The 23766-nt window shown below is 40.4% G+C and overlaps 1 protein-coding gene across 3 annotated transcripts in view; it reads left to right on the top strand.

Moving 5' to 3' along the window:
• Positions 1-23170, top strand: part of TDRD9 (tudor domain containing 9) — a 318134-nt gene extending 294964 nt beyond the window's left edge. For 2 of the 3 annotated variants that reach the window (XM_033952909.1, XM_033952908.1), the window contains 3 exons: positions 7454-7572; positions 19750-19822; positions 22707-23170. In XM_033952909.1, coding sequence (XP_033808800.1) covers positions 7454-7572; positions 19750-19822; positions 22707-22805 — 291 coding nt within the window. In that variant the 3' untranslated portion in view covers positions 22806-23170. The remainder of the gene's footprint in view (positions 1-7453; positions 7573-19749; positions 19823-22706) is intronic. The other variant, XM_033952910.1, reaches the window with a different exon arrangement.
• Positions 23171-23766: the final 596 nt, after the last annotated feature.

Genomic DNA, 23766 nt, shown 5'->3' with positions numbered 1-23766 from the left:
TACTCCCAAGGATGTTTCACCTACTAGTGCAGAAATATACGAGCTGAATTACATGCTGCCACACTGGCTGAATATTGTCGTGCTAAACGAATCCCTAGAGGTCTTAGAATGCGGGCGGAACCTAGATTATTTTTGGACAATACAACCTTTCTGGAAAAATGGAACGCTGTTTGAATAAATGCTCTCAAGATCTGATGCTATTGATTATTGATTCGACTAGGACTGAATTAATAAATTATCAGAAAGAATATCAAGAAAAATGTCTGTAGTACAAAGTCACGAACCTCCAGAAATTTTCTCTAAGTTAGAAAATTTCAAAAAACAGATGGAGGATTTCAAAAACGACATCAGGAAAACTAAAATCGGCAAATTCAAACGAGATGAAGGAGACTACAGCGGGGGATTTGTATATCCCTGGATGGATTGAAACAGATGTACCCGGAAGATCAAAAAACCTACTTATGCTCAGTCATCGAGCGGTTCCACGGGAGATGATCACTGTTCAACCGATTCAAGTAGCTGTATAGCCTCTGAATCTGTCACAACTAGACCAACCGCATCAGTAAATTTTCAAGGGCTAGCCTCCAGCAGAGGCAGCAACATACGAACAACCAGGGGGAGACGGCCCCTGAAGCCATAACAGTAAGTACCAATATCTTTAATTTATCCAGCAGAGAATTATCCCCCACCGAAGAATCGATTTTGTCCAAAGGACTTGCATTTGTCCCATTTACGAATTATAACACTCTGGACACGAGGGTCAGCATATATAAGTTAAATCTTAAATTGTACTTTCAGGATGTGAGTACGGAAAGCAATGTTCCAACTGGCTTACATAGATCATCTACATGGAACCCCCCAGGGCCTTTAGACCCGCATTTACAGGTTTCTCAAAATCTAGTTGAACAGGATATCGGACAATTGGAGGCGTCGCCTACCTGCAGTAAACGAAATGTGTCTGTGCAGCAGATGCAGTCCATATATGATTTATCTAAAGATCCTTCCATCATTATCCACCCAGCAGATAAGGGGGGTGGGATAGTCATTCAGGACACAGAAGCTTATGTTGAGGAATCTATGCGTCAGTTGTGCGATTTACAATACTGAGAGATTGCCTCATAATCACACTAAGGAAATTTCTGAAGGCATTCAGCACATCTTACTGCAGGCTTTAGAACAATGAGTGATTACTGATAAAGAATTCCGTTTTTTGCGCCAGGAACATCCTGTAATATCTGTAATATACTTTGTTCCCAAAATACATAAGAGCATTACATCTCATCCAGGACGTCCTATTGTGTCGAGCATTGGCTCGCTTTTGGAGCCATTATCTGATTTTGTGGACTTTTATTTAAAAGATCTGGTATCTAAATCTTGATCATATGTTAAAGATACAACAGATATGCTTACTTTTTTGCAATCATTTGAAAATGTCCCTAATGGAATTTTACTGATCACACTTGATATTACATCTTTATATATAAATATTCCACAGGAGGCAGCGGTTCGAGTTATCTGGAAACATCTTGTGAATTTGTCTTTATCAACAGCTAGAGTTGAATTTTTAGTAACATTAGCACGCATTGCACTTGGGAAAAATTATTTTCAGTTTGATCAAGAGTTCTACTTGCAAATCAAAGGCACGGCCATGGGGGCCACTATGGCCCCCTCAGTGGCGTGTTTGTATGTGAGTGATTTCGAAGATCAATTTTTGTATCCATCTGACCATTATCAGAATATATTAGCATGGAAACGTTTCATAGACAATATGTTCCTTATATGGTCTAGCACTGAACAACAGTTTAACTATTTTTTACAGTGGCTAAATGCGTGTGATGTTAACTTGAAATTCACAGCTACAGTGGCAACAGTAGAAATAGCGTTTTTAGACATGGATAACTTTGTACCAGGGTCATTTTCAAACGACCATATATCGCAAAGCAACGGGTAGGAATAATCTTTTGAACTATAATAGTCACCATCCAAGACACCTATGGGTTAATTTACCAGTAGGACAATTTTTAAGGCTGCGTCGTCTGTATAGCACAGTTGAGGAATACAAAAATAGAGCTGTGGATATGTGGCTCAAATTTGCTGAGAAGAGCTATCCGAAGGCAGTTATCAAAAAGGCATACAAGAGGGCCCTATATGCCCAGCGGGAGCATCTTCTGCAGGGTTCGAGTAGATCTACTGAGCCCAACATGGCATGTACCATCCCATATTCCCACATGGCATTTGAAATTAAAATCATTAAAACTCACTGGCACATTTTACAATACCATCCCAGCTTAGCTCAGTTGCCTACTTTTGCATACTCTAGGGGGCATAACCTGCGTGAGCGGGTTAGTTCGTCCTAATTTTTGAATATAGACCAGAGCCAGCAATCAAATTCTGGGGGACATCATCCTTGTGATAGGTGCAGTGTTTGTTCTCACACCATGGAAGTTCAAGAAATTAAACATCCGCGCTTGCAAAAATCTCATCTTTTAAGACATCAAACAGATTGCAATACTGAGGGAGTTGTTTATATGATCATCTGCCCTTGTCAGTTGTTTTACATTGGTCACACAATAAGGTCTATAAAAGTCCGGATTATAGAACATCTAAGCAGAAACCGAAGGGGGGACATGGGAGCTCCCCTTTCTCAACACTGTCATGCTCAGTCACATATCTTGGACGATCTTAAGTTTGTGGTCTTGGAAGCACCAAAATTGAAAAGAGGAGGGAATTTAACAACTTGCCTATGGAAAAAGGAACAATCATGGATATACCATTGGCAAACGGTCATCCCAACCGGTTTGAACGTGGAAGTGGAGTGGTGGGCATTCCTTCACAAATGAATGACAGCTCAGTTTGATGATAAGTCGGGACTACAGCTGTGAGTGTTGTCACATGAACCGGATATTAGAGAAGTCAGGAGAGCTTTGAAGGTATCCACCAGTAGCGCTGTAAGTTGGCTTTGTTACATTTTTACCTTTTAAATAGTAACAAGCATTTTTTCTCTTTTTTTTCAGAATGCAGTTCTCTTTTTGATTGTCAACTTGTTGAAGCGGGTTCTCTGAGGAAGCCATCTTGACAAAATTTGTCAGACCCAGCTTTAGCAAGATAAGATTCTGCTTCAGAAAGACTACTTTCACTTACCTTGAGTTTTTCTAAAAAACTAAGTTCAAAGTTTAAAATAAAAGAAAGCTGTTGTGAATCAGTGAAACACTTTTGCATTTCTACAAAATTTTTTTTTTACACTATATGAAACAACTTTATAAACCACTCCAAAAGGGAGCAATGATAGACATTTGAAACACTAATCAGGGTTTTACCCTGGTCGTGTTCATTACACCATCTCATGGTTCTGAGCTCTTTCAGGCAGTTTATAAATGTGGTTTTAAGTTTATAGTGCTCCTATTTATTGTTTTGATGAATGTTTCACCATTTTGGGACACTAGTTTGTAAATTTATTACCCAATAGTGATTTAAAGGCTTTCCAGTTCAAAGTCAGGCAGTTGTTCAATACTCATTCTCTCTTAGCAGCTGCTTACAGAACAAATGCACAATAAGATCTCCACTCTCCAGAACTTCTCAGATTCATAAGTTTTTCTTTCTACCTCTATTTTCTATGTCATCAAACTTATAAATTAACTTTGTATTTTGAGAGGCAAGCTCGTCATGTCTTTCTTGCAACTCCAACAGAGAATCAGTGTATTCGACTTGGTTTTCAAGGCCCTCAACCCGGGCCCTAAGTCCTTTAGATCCATAGTAACATAATAGATGATGGCAGATTAAGACCCAAATGGTCCATCCAGTCTGCCCAACCTGATTCAATTTAAATTTTTTTTATTTTTTCTTCTTAGCTATTTCTGGGCAAGAATCCAAAGCTCTACCCGGTACTGTGCTTGGGTTCCAACTGCCAAAATCTCCATCAAAACCTACTCCAGCCCATCTACACCCTCCCAGCCATTGAAGCCTTCCCCAGCCCATCCTCCCCCAAACGGCCATATACAGACACAGACCGTGCATGTCTGCCCAGTACTGGCCTTAGTTCAATATTTAATATTATTTTCTGATTCTAGATCCTCTGTGTTCATCCCACGCTTCTTTGAACTCCGTCACCGTTTTCCTCTCTACCACCTCACTCGGGAACGCATTCCAGGTACCACCACCCTCTCCGTAAAGTAGAATTTCCTAACATTGCTCTTAAATCTACCACCCCTCAATCTCAAATTACGTCCTCTGGTTTTAACATTTTCATTTCTCTGAAAAGATTTTGTTCTATGTTAATACCCTTCAAGTATTTGAACGTCTGAATTATATCTACCCTGTCCCACCGTTCCTCTAGGGTATATATATTCAGGGCTTCCAGTCTCTCCTCATATGTCTTCTGGTGCAAGCCTCCTATCATTTTCATCGCCCTTCTCTGGACCGCTTCAAGTCTTCTTACGTCTTTTGCCAGATACGTTCTCCAAAACTGAACACAATACTCCAAGTGGGGCCTCACCAACGACCTGTACAGGGGCATCAACACCTTCTTCCTTCTACTGGCTATGCCTCTCTTTATACAGCCCAGCATCCTTCTGGCAGCAGCCACCGCCTTGTCACACTGTTTTTTCGCCTTTAGATTTTCGGACACTATCACCCCAAGGTCCCGCTCCCCGTCAGTGCATATCAGCTTCTCACTTCCCAGCACATACGGTTCCTTTTGATTATTAATTCCCAAATGCATTACTCTGCATTTCTTTGCATTGAATTTTAGTTGCTAGGCATTAGACCATTCCTCTAACTTTTGCAGATCTTTTTTCATATTTTCCACTCCCTCTTTGGTGTCTACTCTGTTACAGATCTTGGTATCATCCACAAAAAGGCAAACTTTTCCTTCTAACCCTTCAGCAATGTCACTCACAAACATATTGAACAGGATTGGCCCCAGCACCGAACCCTGAGGGATTCCATTACTCACCTTTCCTTCCTCTGAGCGACTTCCATTAACCACCACCTTTGGAGTCTGTCCGACAGCCAGTTTCTAACCAGTTCACCACTTCATAACTTCAGCCCTTCAAGTTTGTTCAAGAGCCTCCTATGAGGAACTGTATCAAAGGCTTTGCTCAAATTTAAATAAATTACATCCTCGATCCAGCTCTCTGGTCACCCAATCAAAAAATTCAATGAGGTTCGTTTGGCACGATTTACCTTTTGTAAAACCATGTTGCCTCGGATCCTGTAACCCATTAGATTCAAGGAAGCACACTATCCTTTCTTTTAGCAACACTTCCGTTATTTTTCCAACAACCGAAGTGAGGCTCACCGGCCTGCAATTTCCCGCTTCAACACTATGACCATTTTTGTGAATAGGGACCACATCTGCTCTCCTCCAATCCCCAGGAACCACTCCCGTCTCCAGAGATTTGTTGAACAAGTCTTTAATAGGACCAGCCAGAACCTCTCTGAGCTCCCTCAGTATCACTTTGTCCACCTTCAGTTTTTCAAGTTGCTCATAAACACTCTCCTCCGTGAACGGCACAGAATCTACTCCATTTTCTCGAGTTGCTTTGCCAATCTCGGTACTTCTCCAGGATTTTCTTCTGTGAACACAGAACAGAAGTATTTGTTTAGCACGTTTGCTTTTTCCTCATCACTCTCCACATCGGTTCCTAGTATCTTTTAGTTTAGCAATTCCATTTTTCATCTTCCTCCTTTCACTAATATATCTGAAAAAATTTTTGTCTCCCTTTTTTACATTTTTAGCCATTTGTTCTTCCACCTGCGCTTTCGCCAAACGTAGCTCTCTCTTGGCTTCTTTCAGTTTCACCCTGTAGTCCTTTCTACACTCTTCTTCTTGGGGTTTTTTTTTATATTTCATGAATGCCAACTCTTTCCCTTTTATTTTCTCCGCCACTAGTTTGGAGAATCATATCGGTTTCCTTTTTCTCTTGTTTTTATTTATTTTCTTCACATAAAGGTCCATAGCCATTTTTATCGCTCCTTTCAGCTTATACCATTGTCTTTCCACTTCTCTTATGTCCTTCCATCCTAACAGCTCTTTCTTCAGGTACTCTCCCATTTCAGCAAAGTTTGTACGTTTAAAATCTATGACTTTAAGTATCGTGCAGCTGCTATCCACTTTAGCCTTTATATCAAACCAAACCATTTGATGATCACTACTTCCTAGGTGAGCACCCACTCGAACATTAGAGATACTCTCTCCATTTGTGAGGACCAGATCCAATATCGATTTTTCTCTCGTGGGTTCCATCACCATTTATCTGAGCAGAGCCTCTTGAAAGGCATCCACAATCTCCCTACTTCTTTCCGATTCCGCAGACAGAAATTTCCAGTCCGCATCCGGCAGGTTGAAATCTCCTTATGCAGTGAGTCAGTTTTGACTGTAATATCTGCCCAAATGTCTTTGAATTCTTTTTAAATCCTTCATCAACTGTTTGAGCTCAGGAGAGATACTGCAGTCTCTCTAAGCGACTTCCGTGTGTCTGCCTGAGCTGTCCGCCATCTCCAACTCCATGTGGTGCTCGGAAGAAGCAAACTGTACTACCCACTCGGTGAAACTGTCGCTTCCTTTGCTAAAGTTCCTTTGCTCTCTTGTGACATGGCATGATACAATTAATGTTCATTTTCTATGAAAAATCACTCAAATAATAGTGGATTAATGCTTATAATTAAGGATGAGGAGCTTAGATTCAGACATCCATGCTGGAAGGATTACATCATTTTCTCCTCTTCGAGTAGATTTTAATTTGTAATTGTATAATTCTTCAAGAGAAATCTACTGGTCAGATTTGAAACAGAACAACAATGAAAAAAACAAAAACAACCTTGATCTGAATCAGTGTCTTGTGCATAAACAAAGCTGGGTTGGTTTTTTTTTTTAATAAATGCTCCACTATTTTCAGAATCTATCCTCCAAAGTGCAAAGTACATGGTTAACAACTTGGGCCTTCCTTAAGGAAGCCCATTTTGAAGCCAACTGTGTATGTGTGGGGGTCTAACCTTGGTAAGGGTTGTTGATACAGGTAGGGGGTTGATTTTGGGTACTAAACAGGGTATCATGAGGAGGTTATCAGAGTAAAAACACTGTTGCTTAGACTATATTTTTAGTTTTTATATATGGATGGGAGACTGGGTAGGATAGGGGAAAGGGGGTGGTTTGGATGAGGGCAAGTCGTTATTTACTACTTTGTTGTAGTTTGTGCATTTCAGTTGTTTATCAGATAGTATCTTTTCTTGACTGGTACTTGTACAAGCTCTTTATAATAGGGATGGGGTAGATGAAGAGATTGGAAGATTGAAAAATGAATGACTTCAGTGTTTGAAAGTTTAATGTATCTTTATTTTAATGTTCAATTTAAAAAAAACATTTAAACATAAATGCTTGATTTAAACTTTAAATGCCACATCTCAGCCAGCAATTTTTGAAGTAGCATTTTTAATGTGTAAATTTTGTTTACAGATAAATCTCATACGGACAGCTATTAACAACTTGGTCTGTAGGAGGACAAATGACTTGTCCAATGTGTGTCAAGAGAGGACTGCAAAGCTTCAAGAGGAAGCCCGTCAGAAACTTCTGAAGTAAGCTGTCTTTTGTTGGCTTTCTGCAGATGAAGCTAGTTGTTTGGTCTGGACTAGGGGCTGTACATCTGAACTACATAAACCCAGAATTCAACTTCCATGATATCTTTACCCCTATGCAGTGGGGGCATCACAAAAATCTACATGTGTGTTGGAAAAACATTTCCCCATCTGGTTTTTCACCAGTTTAAAGGCATAAAGGGCTCCTTTAAGCCAATGCTTTATAGCACAGTTACTTTCTGTAACAGGTGATATTCTGGGACATCAGGCAGATACCAAGGATGGTATGGTAGAGGCAGGAAGTAGAGGCGCTGATAAAGGATTGCATTATTGATCACGTTGATGGACACAATCTGATGAGGACCAGCCAGCACGGCTTCAGCAAGGGAAGATCTTGCTTGACAAACTTGCTGCACTTCTTTGAGGGAGTAAACAAGAAGATAGACAAGGGCGAGATGGTCGACATTGTATATCTGGATTTTCAGAAGGCGTTCAATAAGGTCCCGCATGAACGACTACTTTGAAAAATTGCGAGCCATGGAATCGAGGGTGAAATCCTCATGTGGATTAAAAACTGGTTGGCGGATAGGAAATAGAGAGTGGGGGTAAATGGACAATACTCGGACTGGAAAAGAGTCACGAGTGGAGTGCCGCAGGGCTTGGTGCTTGGGCCCGTGCTCTTCAACATATTTATAAATGACATGGAAATTGGTACGACGCGCGAGGTGATTATATTTGTGGACGATACAAAGCTATTCAGAGTAGTGAAGACACAGAAGGATTGTGAAGACCTGCAACGTGATATAAACGTGCTCAAGAAATGGGCTGCGACATGGCAAATGAGGTTTGACATGGATAAGTGTAAGGTGATGCATGTCGGTAACAAAAATCTTATACACAAATACAGGATGTCTGGTGCAGTACTCAGAGAGACCCCCCAGGAAACAGACTTGGGAGTACTGGTTGACAAGTCGATGAAGCCGTCCGCTCAATGCGTGGCGGCTGCAAAAAGGGCAAACAGAATACTAGGAATGATTAAGAAGGGGATCACGAACAGATCAGAGAAGGTTATCATGCCGCTGTACCGGGCCATGGTACGCCCCCACCTGGAATACTGCGTCCAGCACTGGTCACTGTACATGAAAAAGGACACGGTACTACTCGAAAGGGTCCAGAGAAGAGTGACTAAAATGGTTAAAGGGCTGGAGGAACATAAGAATTGTCGCTGCTGGGTCAGACCAGTGGTCCATCGTGCCCAGTAGTTCGCTCACGCGGCAGCCTCCAGGTCAAAGACCAGTGCTCTAGATGAGCCCAGCCTCACATGTGTACTTTCCAGTTGAGCAGGAACTTGTCTAACTTTATCTTGAATCCCTGGAGGGTGTTTTCCCTTATGACAGACTCCAGAAGGGCATTCCAGTTTTCTACCACTCTCTGGGTGAAGAAGAACTTCTTTACGTTCGTACGGAATATATCCCCTTTCAACTTTAGGAGTTGCCGTACAGTGAGAGGTTAGAGAAACTAGGCCTCTTCTCCCTTGAAAAGAGGAGACTGAGAGGGGACAGATCGAAACATTTAAGATAATGAAGGGAATAGAATTAGTAGATAGAGGCAGGTTGTTCACCCTCTCCAAGGTAGAGAGAATGAGAAGGCACTCTAAAGTTAAAAGGGAATAGATTCCGTACAAACATAAGGAAGTTCTTCTTCACCCAGAGAGTGGTGGAAAACTGGAACGCTCTTCCGGAGGCTGTTCTAGGGTAAAATACCCTTCAGGGATTCAAGACAAAGTTAGACAAGTTCCTGCTGAACTGGAACGTATGCAGAAAAGGCTAGTCTGTTAGGGGAATGGTCTTTGACCTAAGGGCCACCGCGGGAGCGGACTGCTGGGCACGATGGACCACTGGTTTGACCCAATAGTGGCAATTCTTATGTTCTGATGACCCCTGGTAATGGCTCATTAGAAGCTGGGGAATCAAAATATATAAAATGATAGATGTGGTCCCTAATATAAGTGCCACATGAAACGTAAGTATCTACGAAGGTGACAGGAAAATCAATGTAATAATCTTATGTCATTGAACTACCCAATCAAAAAGGAAACATGGGTAACCTGAGCTTAGCCATGTGGTACCCCAAAAAATTGAATAATTTACTCCTGAGCCAGTGGCATCAACTAAAGGTAAGGAGATATGCCATAGAGTTGAGTGTGACATAACTAACCAAAGAGGCAATATGTCTGCAGAGTTAAGGCGCTGAATAGAATCTTAGAAAAAAAGGTCACCAACAGCAGAATGGTAACCTTGATGTATTCTCATGAGGAAAAAAACTCAATGTTTTCTCTTTTTTTTTTAAGAAAAAAACAGCAATGTTGCATAGAGAAGTACACAATGGAGAAAAACAAACAGTAACTTAGTAGATGACAGCAGATAAAGACCCAAATGGTCCATCCAGTCTGCCCAACCTGATTCAATGAGGAGAAATAAAATTGCTGGTCTGAAGCTAATGCTAGAGGATCAGCAAGAACCAATAGAGACTCAGAATAAAAACCTGTGTGTGGATTTTGAGAAGTACAACCCAGAGAAAACGTGTGAGAACAGTTCCTGCACTCAAACCCATTGAAGGAAATATGAGTAGGAAGAAAAGCAGACCATGACCTTTCCTACAGAAATATAGAAGCATAATGGCAGAAAAAGTCAACAGACCAACCACTCTGCCCTTCTGCAGTAGTCCTGAACTCTTCTTATCTTAGTAAAACCAAGAAGTAAAATAATTCTGCGAGACCATTAAGAAATGGTCATAGTAGAAGACTACATAAGGTCAGCAACCAAGAAAAATCTGTCTTTTTAAAAAATATTTTTCAAGTAAAGACCTCCAGGTAACTTAAAAAGATTTCAATGGTGAATCAAAAGTACAAGTTTTTCACACCACCATGGAGGAGTTTCGAACCTTCACATGAGAAGTAGAGAAATTTCAAAAGAGGAATGAGTCTTACAAAGATGTTACTGTATTACGTTAGCAAGAACGAATATACCATAAGAGAGATAAAAAGGAGATGATTTAGGAGTAGTCTAGAGGTCACAACATGTAAATTATCGTATACAAGATCTCGGCATACTGCAGAGAAGTGTAAGAGGTAGAAATAGTAACACACTGAATGAAGATAGATACAAAAACCAAGGATCTGCAACAAAGGTGCTGCTTGATTTCAGTATTGGAACCATACCCAGTAGTACTAAGAGATGCTGGCATAAAAGGAAAAACATCCTAAAAAGGATGTAGTGGCTTCCTCCTCTCCTACAGCCATTCCCAAACCTCCAGGTTCCTTTAGAATAAAAATGGAGATGGAGTATAGAGTGTGGTGGGTAATGTCCATTAAACAATAGGAGACACGTGCAAGGAAGAATGTTTCTGAGCAAATTTATGAGCCTCCTGAAAAGTACTGTATAAACATTGATGGTATAGTGGAAGGCATGTTTCAGAAAAAAAAACCTGGTTGATCCTGCTTTGAAGATAAAGCAGAGAACCATGCCACTTCAATGGTTAATATAGAGAATGTCCATTAATAACGCAGAAGTACAAAAGTAAACACTGCTTGTTTGCTTACTGTGTTTTTGTTTTTTATATAGTAAGGAATCTAACTTACAAACTCCACACCCATGTTAGATGCTGCCATTTGTCTTTGCATGTTTGTATCCAGACAACCGGAAAAAACCCCCACCTTACAGTCTCTACCCCCCACATGGTGGATTCCTGAAGCAATATAGAAAGGTCGTTTAAACTTAGATCAATGCTGGCTAATCCTGGTCAGAGGATAAAACAGAAAATCAGGCAGTGTTCATTACATTGTTTGTGTAAAACCATGGTAAAGAATCTAATTGAACAAGCTCTACATCCATGTTAGATTCCCCCACTAGTCTGCAAGTTCAAGTCCTCCTTTGGACCTATACTGATGCTCCAAGATAATAGCAATGCCAAATGTGATTAACATGAATTTCTGTTCTCATGCTAGTTTGCACAGTGGAATCCATAGGAAGATAAGTACAAAACTGCTGGAAATTAAAAAACTTAAGATCACTCACAAGAGGTGCAAAAGTGATGGAGATGAAAAATACCACTTTCTAAGTAAGATGAGTACAAAACATTGGCCCAACCCACTGGAGGTGATCGGAGAGATGGGTTAATATTGAAAAGTCCTTTCTTAAACTGGGAAACAAGAGGATGCACAGTCAAGAGATTTATTGTGAACCTGAACATTTCTGAAGTGCATACAGACGATGAGGCTCCAATGATGCTCGATGCTCCGATGAAGATGATCGCTGATGTTGGAATTGGGAGTGATATCCTCGAGATATATACCTACACTCTGAAAATGAACGGCAATGATGACTTGAAGAATAAAAGCTGAAATGTAACCGATGTCTTTAGTACCCCTCCGATGAAAGCTCTGTCCAGTACATAAAGTCATGAACACTGGAATCTATGTCCCTCACTGATAGCTAAAATTGAGCAGGTATCAATGGTGCCTTAGGGATATCCTGCACCAATACCTGAGACTGAATTGGTAGCAATGGCGCCGCAGGGTGTCAAGAGATAGAAGACCTCAACGAGGATGTACACCCAAGAGGAGACATAACCTGCATAGAAGGAGACATTGGTAGCAATGTGGAATTAATCCACAATGATGTATCTCTGAGAAATACCATCAATGTAGACATCGTAGTATTGAAGAAAATCTGCAACATGCAAGGCAATACTGCATACAGGTTCTATAATCATTGATGCTACAATGTAAGAAGATCCTGAAGAAAGTACTGCTTTAAAGGAGCATATAGTTCAATCCAAAAATACTTAACCACGTCTTCATGCTCTCATTCCCTCCATAAACAGGTGATTGTGGTAACACACCTTCCTAAATTTGTAGTATGATTTCAATTACTCCAATATTGATTGGGTAAATATATTATCAGGGCATGCTAGAGAGATAGAATTCCTTGATGAAATCAAGGACTACTTTATGGAGCAGCAGGTTACATTACATTACATTTGGGATTTCTATTCCGCCATTACCTTGCGGTTTAAGGCGGCTTACAAAAGATTTATAAACGGGGGTTACAAAGGGAGAACAATTGATTTACTAGAGTAGTAAAGAGTAGGTCTTTTGACAATTCTTGGATTGTTAAGATTAAAGGTGGTTTACAGGAGATTTATGAAAGGGGGTTATAATGGAAGCAAAATTATCATAACTAGGGTAGTAAAGAGTAGATCCTTTGTCAGTGTTTGCGTTGTTAAGAGTACGTGAAGTTAGGGTTGTTTCAGGAATTTCTTGAAAAGTATTGTTTTTATTTCTTTTTTGAATGACTTGTAGTCTGGGGTGGTCATCAGAAGGTTGGAGATCTGGTTGTCTAGCCTTGTGGCTTGAGTGGCTAGGAGGCCGTCGTGTAGTTTAGATCATTTTACTTCTTTGATCGGGGGAGGTATGAATGGGGAATGCGTTTTTCTGTGTCTGGTTGTAGATGCTTGGATGAGGCGATTGTTCAGATAGGATGGGCTGTCTCCGTTTAGTGTTTTAAATAACATGCAGTAGAATTTAAATTGAATTCTTTCTTGGATTGGTAGCCAATGTGATTTGATGTAAGCTTCTGTGATATGGTCATGTTTTCTTAATGAGTAGATGAGTCTCAAAGCTGTATTTTGGATTGTTTGTAGTTGTTTGGTCATAGTAGCAGGGCATGGAAGGAAGAGGATGTTGCAGTAGTCCAGCATAGGATTAGGGATTGTACTATAAGTTGGAATTGTGTCCTTTCAAAGAATTTCCGGACTAGTCTCAGGTTTCTCATGATTGCGAAGGATTTCTGTATTGTCTTATTTATTTGCGGTTGCATGGTACAGCATTTGTCTATAGTCATTCCTAGTAGTTTTATGGTGGTTTGGATGGGGTAGTTGATTGAGTTTAGTTCTAAGTTGGTTATGGTTTGGACTTTGTCATTTTCGAGGAGGATGAATTTGGTTTTGTCTGGGTTGAGTTTAAGTTTGTGATCTTTCATCCAGGTCGTAACTGTTTCTAGTGTTCTATGTAGTATATTTGTGGCCTTTGGTTGATCGTATGGTATGAGAATGGTAATGTCATCCGCATAACTATAGGAGGTTATGCCTAGATTGTCCAGATGTGTTCCTAAGGAGGCGGTTTATAGGTTAAAGAGGGTAGGGGATAGAGGGGATCCCTGTGGTACTCCAGGGGTTTGACCAAGGTTCTGATTTTTCTTTGTTTGATTTTACACTGTAGGTTCTGGATTTTAGGAAGCCTTCAAACCAAGAGTATACTTTGTCTGAGATACCTATTGCATCCAGGATTTTCAAAAGGATATTATGGTCAACTAGGTCGAATGCTGCAGACAGGTCCAGTTGTATGAGAAGCATTTTTTTTCCCTGTGCTGAGGTGTTGTCTGATTGTGTCCATAAGGGAGCCTAGTAATGTCTCTGTGCTGAAGTTGGTTCTGAATCCAGATTGTATGGGGTGGAGTAGGTTATGGTCATCCAGATAATTGGAGAGGAGTTTGGCTACTAGGCCTTCTGTGAGTTTGACGTATAGCAGTATTGAAGCTATAGGTCTGAAATTGGATGGTTGGTCTAGTGGTCCTTTTGGGTCTTTTTGGATTGGGGTGATGATGATTTCGCTGAGGCAAGTAGGGAAGATGCCATCCGTGAGTGTGGTTTGAATCCATTGTAGAAGTAGAGTACGGAATTTTTCACTGGATGTAGTGAGGAGATATGAAGGGCAGTGGTTGAGGTCACAGGAGGCGTGGCTGTATTTCTTGTAGAGTCTATTGAATTCAGACCATTGTATATTGGGGAATTGAGCCCATGTTCTGTCTGCCGCAGTTGAATCTTTTTCTGTGGGGGGAATTGTGATTACATTTAGGTGGGATGGGGTACTATTGAGGGTGGCTCTGGCATTAGTGATTTTGTTCTTGAAGTGATCTGCTAGGAGGGTAGCTGAGGGGGGGTGGGGTATTGTTAGTGGTTGTATAGGGTTTAGTGTCTGTTAGATCTTTTAAGATTTGTAATAGTTTTTTGGAGTCTTGGGTTTCTGTGCCTATAAGATTTGTGTAATGTGTTTTTCTTTTGTCCTTTAGTAGAAGTTTGTATTATTTGTTGATTTTTTTCCAAGCTATTTTTGTTTGATCTAGGTTTGTTTTTCTCCATTTTCTTTCTAATCTTCTACACTGTCTTTTGAGTTGGAGCAATTCATTGTCAAACCATTGGTCTGATCTCCTGCTGGTTCTGGTTTTAGTCTGTAGTGGGGCTAGTTCATCAAGAGTGTTGGTGGACAGATTCTTCCAGATTCTTCCAGGTTCAGGAATTGACAAGAGGTAAAGCAATTCTAGACCTAATTCTTAGTGGAGTGCATGAATTTGTGCGGGAGGTAATGGTGCTGGGACAGCTTGATAAGTGATCATAACGATTACATTTCATATAATCTCTAGAATAACACCCTAGAATATAATCCCTAGAATTCCAAGTTTCCAAGTTTATTATTAATTTTATCAATTGTTTCAAGGCGATTCTACATTAAAAATTATACAGGAAGTATAATATAACAGCATTTAACTTTAAAAAAAAGAGATTATGGTAACATGAGAAGAATGGTAAAAAAGAGAGGAGAAGCTGCAAAGGTCGAAAATATACATCAGGCGTGGAAGTTATTCATAAATACCATCCTGGAAGCTCAGACTACATATATTCTATGTATTAAAAAAGGAGGAAGGAAGACCAAACAGCAATCAATGTGGTTAATGAGTGAGGTGAAGGAAACTATTAGAGCCAAAAGAGAATCTTTCAGAAAGTGGAAGAAGGATCTGACTGGAAATAATTGTAAACAGCATAAAGAACAGCAAGTCAAATACAAGGCGTTAATAAGGAAGGCAGAGGGAGATGTTGAAAACAAGATTGTGCTGGAAGCAAAAGCACACAGTAAAAACTTTTTTAGGTGTATTAAAAGCAAGAAGCCGGGAAGAGAATCAGTTGGACTGCTAGACAACTGAGGGATAAAAGGGGCTCTCAGGAAAGATTAAATTGATGCTTTGTTTCAGTGCCAGATGAACTGGAGAAACTCAGAACAAATCTCTGTAACACTTGAAGAAGTAATGGGTCAATTTGATAAACTGAACAGTAGCAAATCACCTGGACTGGATGGTATACATCCCAGAGTGCTGATAAAATTGAAAAATTAACTTGCAGAGAGTAAATTGTAATTTCTTTATAATCTATCATAGTACCTGAAGACTGGAGGGTGCTAAGAAATAGCCAGATTGCCCCGCTATCATGTCACACCCATACTAGCTGAACTTCATTGGTTGCCAGTTACATGGAGAATACAATTCAAAATAATAACATTGGTATTTAAATCTATATGTGACTTACTGCCTAAAGTGCTTGCCTCTTTATTGCAGGCATATGTGCTTTGCTGCCTACTATGATCACAGGTTGTTCCTCCAATTCGATCTATCACTAAAGCTATAAATCAGTCTCAAATGTTCCAGGTGGCTGGACCTCTTCTATGGAATTCTGTTCTTCTGATTTCTTGTCATTTCAGACTGGCCTTTTCAAATCTGGGCAGTTTGTAATTTAGCAAATATCTGACCTTATCTTTTTTAAGATATAGGTTCAAGGCTGCATATTGTCATTTTTTCATGATTTTTTGGGTCTTATTTTAATTATGTATGTATCACTGTTGCCCGCATAGATTTTTAAATAAATGACGCTGATTTTTAAAAAGGGTTCCAGAGGGGATCTAGGAAATTATAGACTGGTGAACCTGATGTTGGGGTCAGGTAAAATGGTAGAGACTATTATAAAAACCAAAATGACAGAATATATAAATAAGTATGGATTAATGAGAGAAAGCCAGTGTGGGTTTAATCAAGCTTCTAAAGTAGCTAGCTGCTCTTATATGCATTCATAGAGACATAATCAGGATGTTTTCACCATTCACATTCTTTAAGTCTCAACACTTCAAAGTTTTTAGCTCATCGGAAAATCAAGGAGCAACATGGTACATCAAATAGTTATTTCCTTCAAAGGTGCTACAATGTTTAAACATTCAGTAAGAGTTTCATACAAGCCAGCACTCCACAGCATCAGACTCTTCAAGCTGACTTAAAATATTCAGTCTAGGAAGCCATAGCTGTTAATTGTATTAAATCTATCTCTTCCCTAATTAAGAAAGAGGGGATTCTGAATTTCTGTTCTTTTTGAAGGTGGACTGGAATAGGAAGCTTAATCAGATAATGGTCAGACCATGGAACAGGTTCAGATACACTAGATAAATCAGCAGAGTTCAACATTAGTGAACTTACAAAGCGAAGATAGAATGCATAGTCTGCCTTGTGTGTAGGAGCTGAAACAATCTGAAATCAGCCTAAACCTTAAAGAACATTTAAAAAAATTTTGCAGCATAGAAATTAATAGCAACCTGATCTGCATGATTATTAAAATCCCCTAACAAAATAGTATGACCTGAATCAATTTCATTCTTGAGTAAAACACATCAAAGAAAGGTGCCATATCAGAATGCAACAATCCGGTGGGGGGGGGGGGGGGACAATAGCTTAACAGAATATTAACTCAGAGGTTAGTAACATAAATTCCATTCTATTATTATCATGCAAATCGATACAGAACAAACAACTCCTCTCTTGATGGATCGAGGTTTAGAAAAAGCTACATAATCCATCACACTCAATTGATTTAACAATACATCATCTGAATCCAGTAACCACGAATCTGTAATACACAGCACATCCTGAGAGGAAGTGTGAAGGAGGTCATCTGTAACTATGATCTTGTTCCTCACTGAGCGAGCATTAAATATCAGACTAGCTACGGCAATGGTCTCAAACTCAAACCCTTTGCAGGGCCACATTTTGGATTTGTAGGTACTTGGAGGGCCTCAGAAAAAATATTTAATGTCTTATTAAAGAAATGACAATTCTTTAGCACTCTCCAGACTGGTAGAGGTTAAATCTTACAAGTGGGTATATATCTCATCATGACCAGCAGGTGGAGACTGAAACAAAACTGTGGAATAGTACATAAGAGAGACTTTCCCCTATTCCTATCAGTCTTCTTTCAGTCTCCAGCAGGTGTTGAGTGAGTGGTAACCATCTTCCTTGGTAGGGCTGTTGGGAATTTGTTTAGGGGTTTCTAGTCCCTGTTTTTGGCTGGATTGGGCTTAGGTGGGCCCTGTTTGGCGGTTCGTCTGACCTCGGGGGTGTCGAAGCCGGTGGGTCTCGTGCTGGGTCCCTCCCCCCATTTCCTCCACCTCCCCCCATTTTTTTTAGAGCAACCTCAGCAGTAAGCTAAGTTTGGAAATAGAATTTTTTAAGGCACAACCAGCCCAAATGCAGACTGTAAGACTGAAAAGGACTAAGAATTTTGGATCATTGTCAATTATTTTCCATAACTTCAGTCTTCACTATCCCTTGCAGATTCCAAGTATAAATTATTTTTTCAGTTAATACAGCGTTTCATGTACTCAACCACATGAGTAGATATTTTATTACTATAATTCATTTTATTTTGAGCCTTTTTCAGGCCATATTGTTAGTGAAGCACACTCAGGTAGAAGAATCGGGAGTCCTGATGAATAAAGGACCTTGGTCTCTTGTTGCTTATAACTTGTATATCAGGGGTACCCAAAAGGTCGATCGCAATTGACCAGTAAATCGCAAAGGCAACGCGAGTCAATCGCGGAGCCCATCCGTGATAGACTCGTGTTGCTTTCGCGTTCTACCTGCATCCCGACACCGTACACAGGATGCAGAAGCTCCGGGCCGATCAGCCTTCCTCTCCCGATGTCAATTCTGACATCGGAGAGGAAGTTCTGGGCCAGCCAATCGCTGCCTGGCTGGCCTGTAACTTCCTCTCCAATGTCAGAATTGACGTCGGGGAGAGGAATGTTGGTCGTCCTGACGCTTCTACATCGGGAAGCAGGGAGAGCTTGGGGCAGCAGTGGCTTGGGGGCCTGTTCCCCAATGGTGGCAGCAGTGGCTTGGGGAGGGCAGGGGGGCAGGAAGACAAACAGAAAGAAGGGAAACAGAAAGAAAGAAAGGGGGGGACAGGGAAACAGAAAGAAAGGGGGCATGGAGAGAGAAAGAAAGGGGGTAGGAGGCCAAAGACAGAAAGAAAGAAGGGGGCAGGGAGAGAAGAAGGAAAAGTTGGTGGAGGGAATGAGGTCTGGAGGAGAGGAAGCATACAGTAGGCTGAAAGAAGGGAAGAAATATTGGGTACACAGTCAGAAGAAGAAAGTGCAACCAGAGACTCATGAAATCACCAGACAATAAAGATAGGAAAAATGATTTTATTTTCAATTTAGTGATCAAAATGTGTCCGTTTTGAGAATTTATATCTGCTGTCTATATTTTGCACTATGGCCCCCTTTTACTAAACTGCAATAGCAGTTTTTAGCACAGGGAGCCTATGAGCGTCGAGAGCAGCGCGGGGCATTCAGCACTGCTCCCTGCGCTAAAAACTGCTATTGCGGTTTAGTAAAAAGGGAGCGGGTACATTTGTCTATTTTTGTATCGTTGTTACTGAGGTGACATTGCATAGTCATCTGCCTTGACCTCTTTAAATGACAATTAACATTTTCTCTGCATACAGTGTGCTTTGTGGTGTTGTTTTTTTTTTAATTTTATTGTTGGTAGATCATTTTGACTTGGTCATTTTAAAAGTAGCTCGGAAATCCAAAAAGTGTGGGCACTCCTGTTGTATATAATTCTTAATGTAGACTAATTGAAAGTTAATGTCCTCTTCCACTTTGCTGATCCTGGTGTGTACTATCAGAATTGCTAAAGATCAGTCCTTTCATTGATATTCCAAGGTATATCCTGAAAGTAGAATTTTATATATACTAGGATGGGAGTGGGAGAAAACTGGCATAGGTTCACATTTCTAGTTTATCACAATAACCCAGCACACTGTTGAATTTCAGCAGCTTGGCAGCTTCACCTGTGGGACAAGAATTCTGCAGAGTAAACATTATGAATCCTATGTAGCAGTTTGGTTGAGGTTTTTATCACATTCTTTGATTTACTGTTGCAGTTGAAACTACCGGTAATTGTGTGTGTGTGTGTGTGTGTGCATATATGTGTGTTTAACTTGATGGCTTGCTTATTTCAGTTTGATCTGCAAACAGAAACCCAGAGAAATCATTGTTCCTAAATGGTATGAGAAACAATATGAGTGGAACCAGGTAAGATTGGGCCATTGAATTTTCATTTGATAGTTCATTGTTTTGAATGGTTTTAAGCTGTAAATTAGAAATACTATAATTGTTTTCTCCCTATTGCCTCACCTGTCAGAAGGAACTGACATATTAGGTTGGTACGTGGGTTGGGGGTGGGGGAGAGAGAGTGGTGGAACAGATTTTGGTTTTTTGAAAGCAATTGCTTAGTTCTGTCTCATGTGTAGATAGTGCACTGAGGAAATAAGTAGGCCAAGTCATCAAATTAGAATGAAGAATAAAGGTTTTGGAATAATGCTTCTAATTCTCTGCCACTACTGTGTACTAATCAGGGCTTCATGTGAAAACTATTAAAATTATGCTGGGGGATGCATATAGAGTCATGGATTTTGATATGCCACCTTTCTGTGTGTGGTACAACCAAAGCAATTTATATATATGCAGATACTTTCTCTGTCCCTAGTAGCGTCAGAGTCTAAGGTTTTTTTTTACCTGGAGCAATCACTCTGTACATTGACCATATCTGGCTTGATTATTCTTGCCAGAAGGGGGTGTATGGGAAGGAATAGACAAATATGCCTTACAGTATTAGCCCAGAAGCCTAGTTTTTGTACATCCTAGTAATTTTATGAACTGAAATGGAATTGGTTTGGAAATCTCAGTCTAAGTGATCTAAACTGAGCAAACCAAGAAGTGTAAAAATGGGTATAATGATTATTTCCAGAGTAATAAGGATGGTAAGCTGAATCGCTGAATCAAAGGTCTTGCATCCGCTCCCACAAGTCTTTTGCAAGAGATACTGATCATCTGTTTTCAGTACCTCCTCCTCTCTGCTGCCCCCAGTCAGTTATTTCTTGTGCAAGCGAGCCTGCAGGAGCAACTTTGATCTGCTCGGTCTTCTTTTTTGTTCTTTTGTACATTTTTGGCAGGTTTTTGTTTTTGTTTTTTTTGCAGGATTTTGTGTTCCTATTCAGCTCCAGTGACTGCCTAGCTTGCATGAGAAGAGCAGACTTTGGTCTGTAGCTGACAGGTGGATCATACAGGTTCCTGCTGAGCCAGCCTGCTTGAACTGTGGAGCTCAGGGGTTTCCCATGCTATTTGCTCACTCCTTGACTTAATCAGGAGTGCTAGTGCAAGGCTGTATAGGCACCAATTGCATTTCTTCAGAGTGCACATGGTGTCGGCTGCCCTTTCCTCCCCCCTCTTTACAGTGCTTGGATTTTGGTCCCGGGGGTTGAGGCTCAGTCCAGCTGTGGCCTGACTGTCAGCTGAAGAGTCAGAAGAGGCAGCTTTACTGGTGACAGAGGTCCTCTCCTAATTCCAGCAACCGAGAGGAGCTGTGGCAGACTGCAGCACATCTTAATAGTAATAATAACAGTTTATATACCGCAGGACCGTGAAGTTCTATGCAGTTTACAATGATTAAAAAGTATTACAGATTGAGTGGAATAAACAAAGATCAGAGTTAGTGAATAACAGTTCTAAAGATCATTTGTTGAGGACTAAGATTGTATAGGTCAGTTACCTAAGTACTGCAGGAACAGATGTGTTTTTAGGCGTTTCCTGAATTCTCTATAAGTAGTAGGCACGAGTAGTTGTTCCAGGTCTTTACTCCATAATGCTGCTTGATGTCTGGTCTGGAAGAATATCTGTCACAGCCCACAGGACAGTTTGGGGGAGGGGGGTGGTATGAAAAGGTGGTTTTTATTTTATTTATTCATTCCTTTTCTGTACTGTTGTCTCATGGGAGCTCAGAACTGTTTACATGAATTTATTCAGGTACTCAAGCATTTTTCCCTGTCTTTCCCAGTGGGATCACAGTCTATCTATTTTTGAGGTTATATCTTATTGTAGCTTTGTTTCCCCACCCCAGAAATCCTAAAATTACTGGGTTTTTAGGTCCTTCAGTAGAGTTACACCATTTTTTTCAGTGGAAAATCCTGAAATATGGCCATATTGGACTTTACTGATTAAAATTTTAAGTTCTTAAACTTCTTCAAAAAGCCTTGTTTTTGCTTCTGACCACTAGAGATAGAATCCTCATGCTCCAATGACGTGAAGTTTGAGCCAATTGGGCACCCGAAGAGCGCCCTTGTGCGGCATGTTCTGCCGCTCATGCTGGGGAGGCAGGAACCTTGGGTTCAGCCTCTGACTACTTTATTAATGCAGCCAGATGACTGTTGGGATGGATGACCTCATGGCTAATGTCCAGGATTGCCACCTGAAGTTGCTCCTGGACTGCACGCCTAGGATCTCTAAAGGGCAATCCTGGGGGTCCTTTTTTTGGCTTCCGCCGTTCCCGTCTTTTCTCCTCTGGGTCTTCATCCCAGAGATCTTTTCAGAGCCCAAGACAGAGAATCTCCAGAAATACAAAATCCCAGGGCTTCACCTTCTGCCCAGTGGAGCAACCCAAGAAGTCACAATCATGCCAGGCCCCCAGCCTCCCCAAACAAGATCAGAGGCAGCCAGCTTTGACAATTTTATATGTCATTAGTAACGTGGCAGAGTGAAATCCCCAACAGACAAGGCCAAGCAGCCTGTTTAGAGTGCTGCCGGCCCAATGCTGTTTTAGTTGAAGGTAGAGTTTAAGGTATGCTTTATTTCAAGACCCTTTTGCACATTCCATTTGACATCTTTCTGTATCCCTTAGGGATGTGAGCACCACTGGTTAAGAACCCCTGTCCTAATAGTTTAATGCAAGAGAACATGCTCTTGACCCCTGTGGAGTTTATAAGAATTTTAAGCCATATATACCTTTTGCATGTGATATTACTTAATCCAGCAGTTTAAAAAGCTGCAATTCAGTACTGCTATTCTATGGCAAAGAAGTACACAATTGTCTTTATTTGTGTTATTATTTCTGGATTTCATTATGTATATTTTTTATTTTTAGGTGGATCCTAAGTTTCTCATTGATCAGTATCCAGACAAGAAAGGAGAAAGAAATGATTGTCTTTACCAACTGCACAAGCTAGTCATGTTAAATCCATAATACTGATTTATTAGCACTAAAGAAAATGCAGCAAATTTGAAAGAGGAGTGGATTGGATTGGGATGTTTGGGTGGCAACTGTTTCAGCTTTTATACAGCAAAATACTAGTTCATATTTTAAGATTAGAATTGAAGAAACTTAAAAATGGAATTATTGTAATAAGGTAAAATAGATCATTGTGAAGTATTCCACAGATCAGGACAATCCTGGCTTCATGAAGTGCTAAGACACAAATGAGCAGGCAGCTGCACTGAGTTTGTTTTTATTTTTTATGCAATGGGATTGGAATTGTGGAAAAAAACATGTGGCTGAGTATTGTAAATGTTAATTTCTATGGTTTGTAACTGGTATTTTGAATTCAAATAAAGGGGCTTTTGCCTTAAATGTCTCTATAGCCTGCTAATGAAGGTTGGAAGAAATAATTTCTACTTTTCTGGATTACTGACCCATGCTGGCATAAGATGATCTGCCAGCTGGAAGTGTGTCTTAGATGATTAGAAAATGCAATCCATTGTATCAGGATTTGTGATTTTCCCCCACCTTGGGTTGTGAATTCTCATGTTCATTCTCCCCAATTTTATAAAATGTAGATCTCAGCAGATTCTGTGCTGAGAGTTCAGCATTGTAAACTTTCAGTCTTAAAACTATAACTCTGATAAAACATCAGAAAAGGGACAGGAGTATTTGGGTATGTGGCATTTCTTCAATATACTCGGTGGGACCAGTGGCACTTCAGGACTCAACATTTCACCAAGGACAGGTTTTACCATGGCTAAAACCTAATGAGCAGAAATAAGGGCTTTCTAAGAGGATCTGCTATGCACATATCCACACAGATTTATTGGGGAGGGGGGGGGTGTGGCTAAGGTTATCCTGGGGGACATTAGGAATACAGATTTGGACTGTCCTAGTTATTGTATACTCATCAAGAAACTAGAAAAAATATTTCTTCACTCAGCGT

Source organism: Geotrypetes seraphini, chromosome 7, assembly GCF_902459505.1.
Source record: "Geotrypetes seraphini chromosome 7, aGeoSer1.1, whole genome shotgun sequence".
Classification (NCBI taxonomy): domain Eukaryota; kingdom Metazoa; phylum Chordata; class Amphibia; order Gymnophiona; family Dermophiidae; genus Geotrypetes; species Geotrypetes seraphini.
The sequence above is the reverse complement of the archived record's forward strand: the minus strand, read 5'-3'. Positions and strand labels throughout refer to the sequence as shown.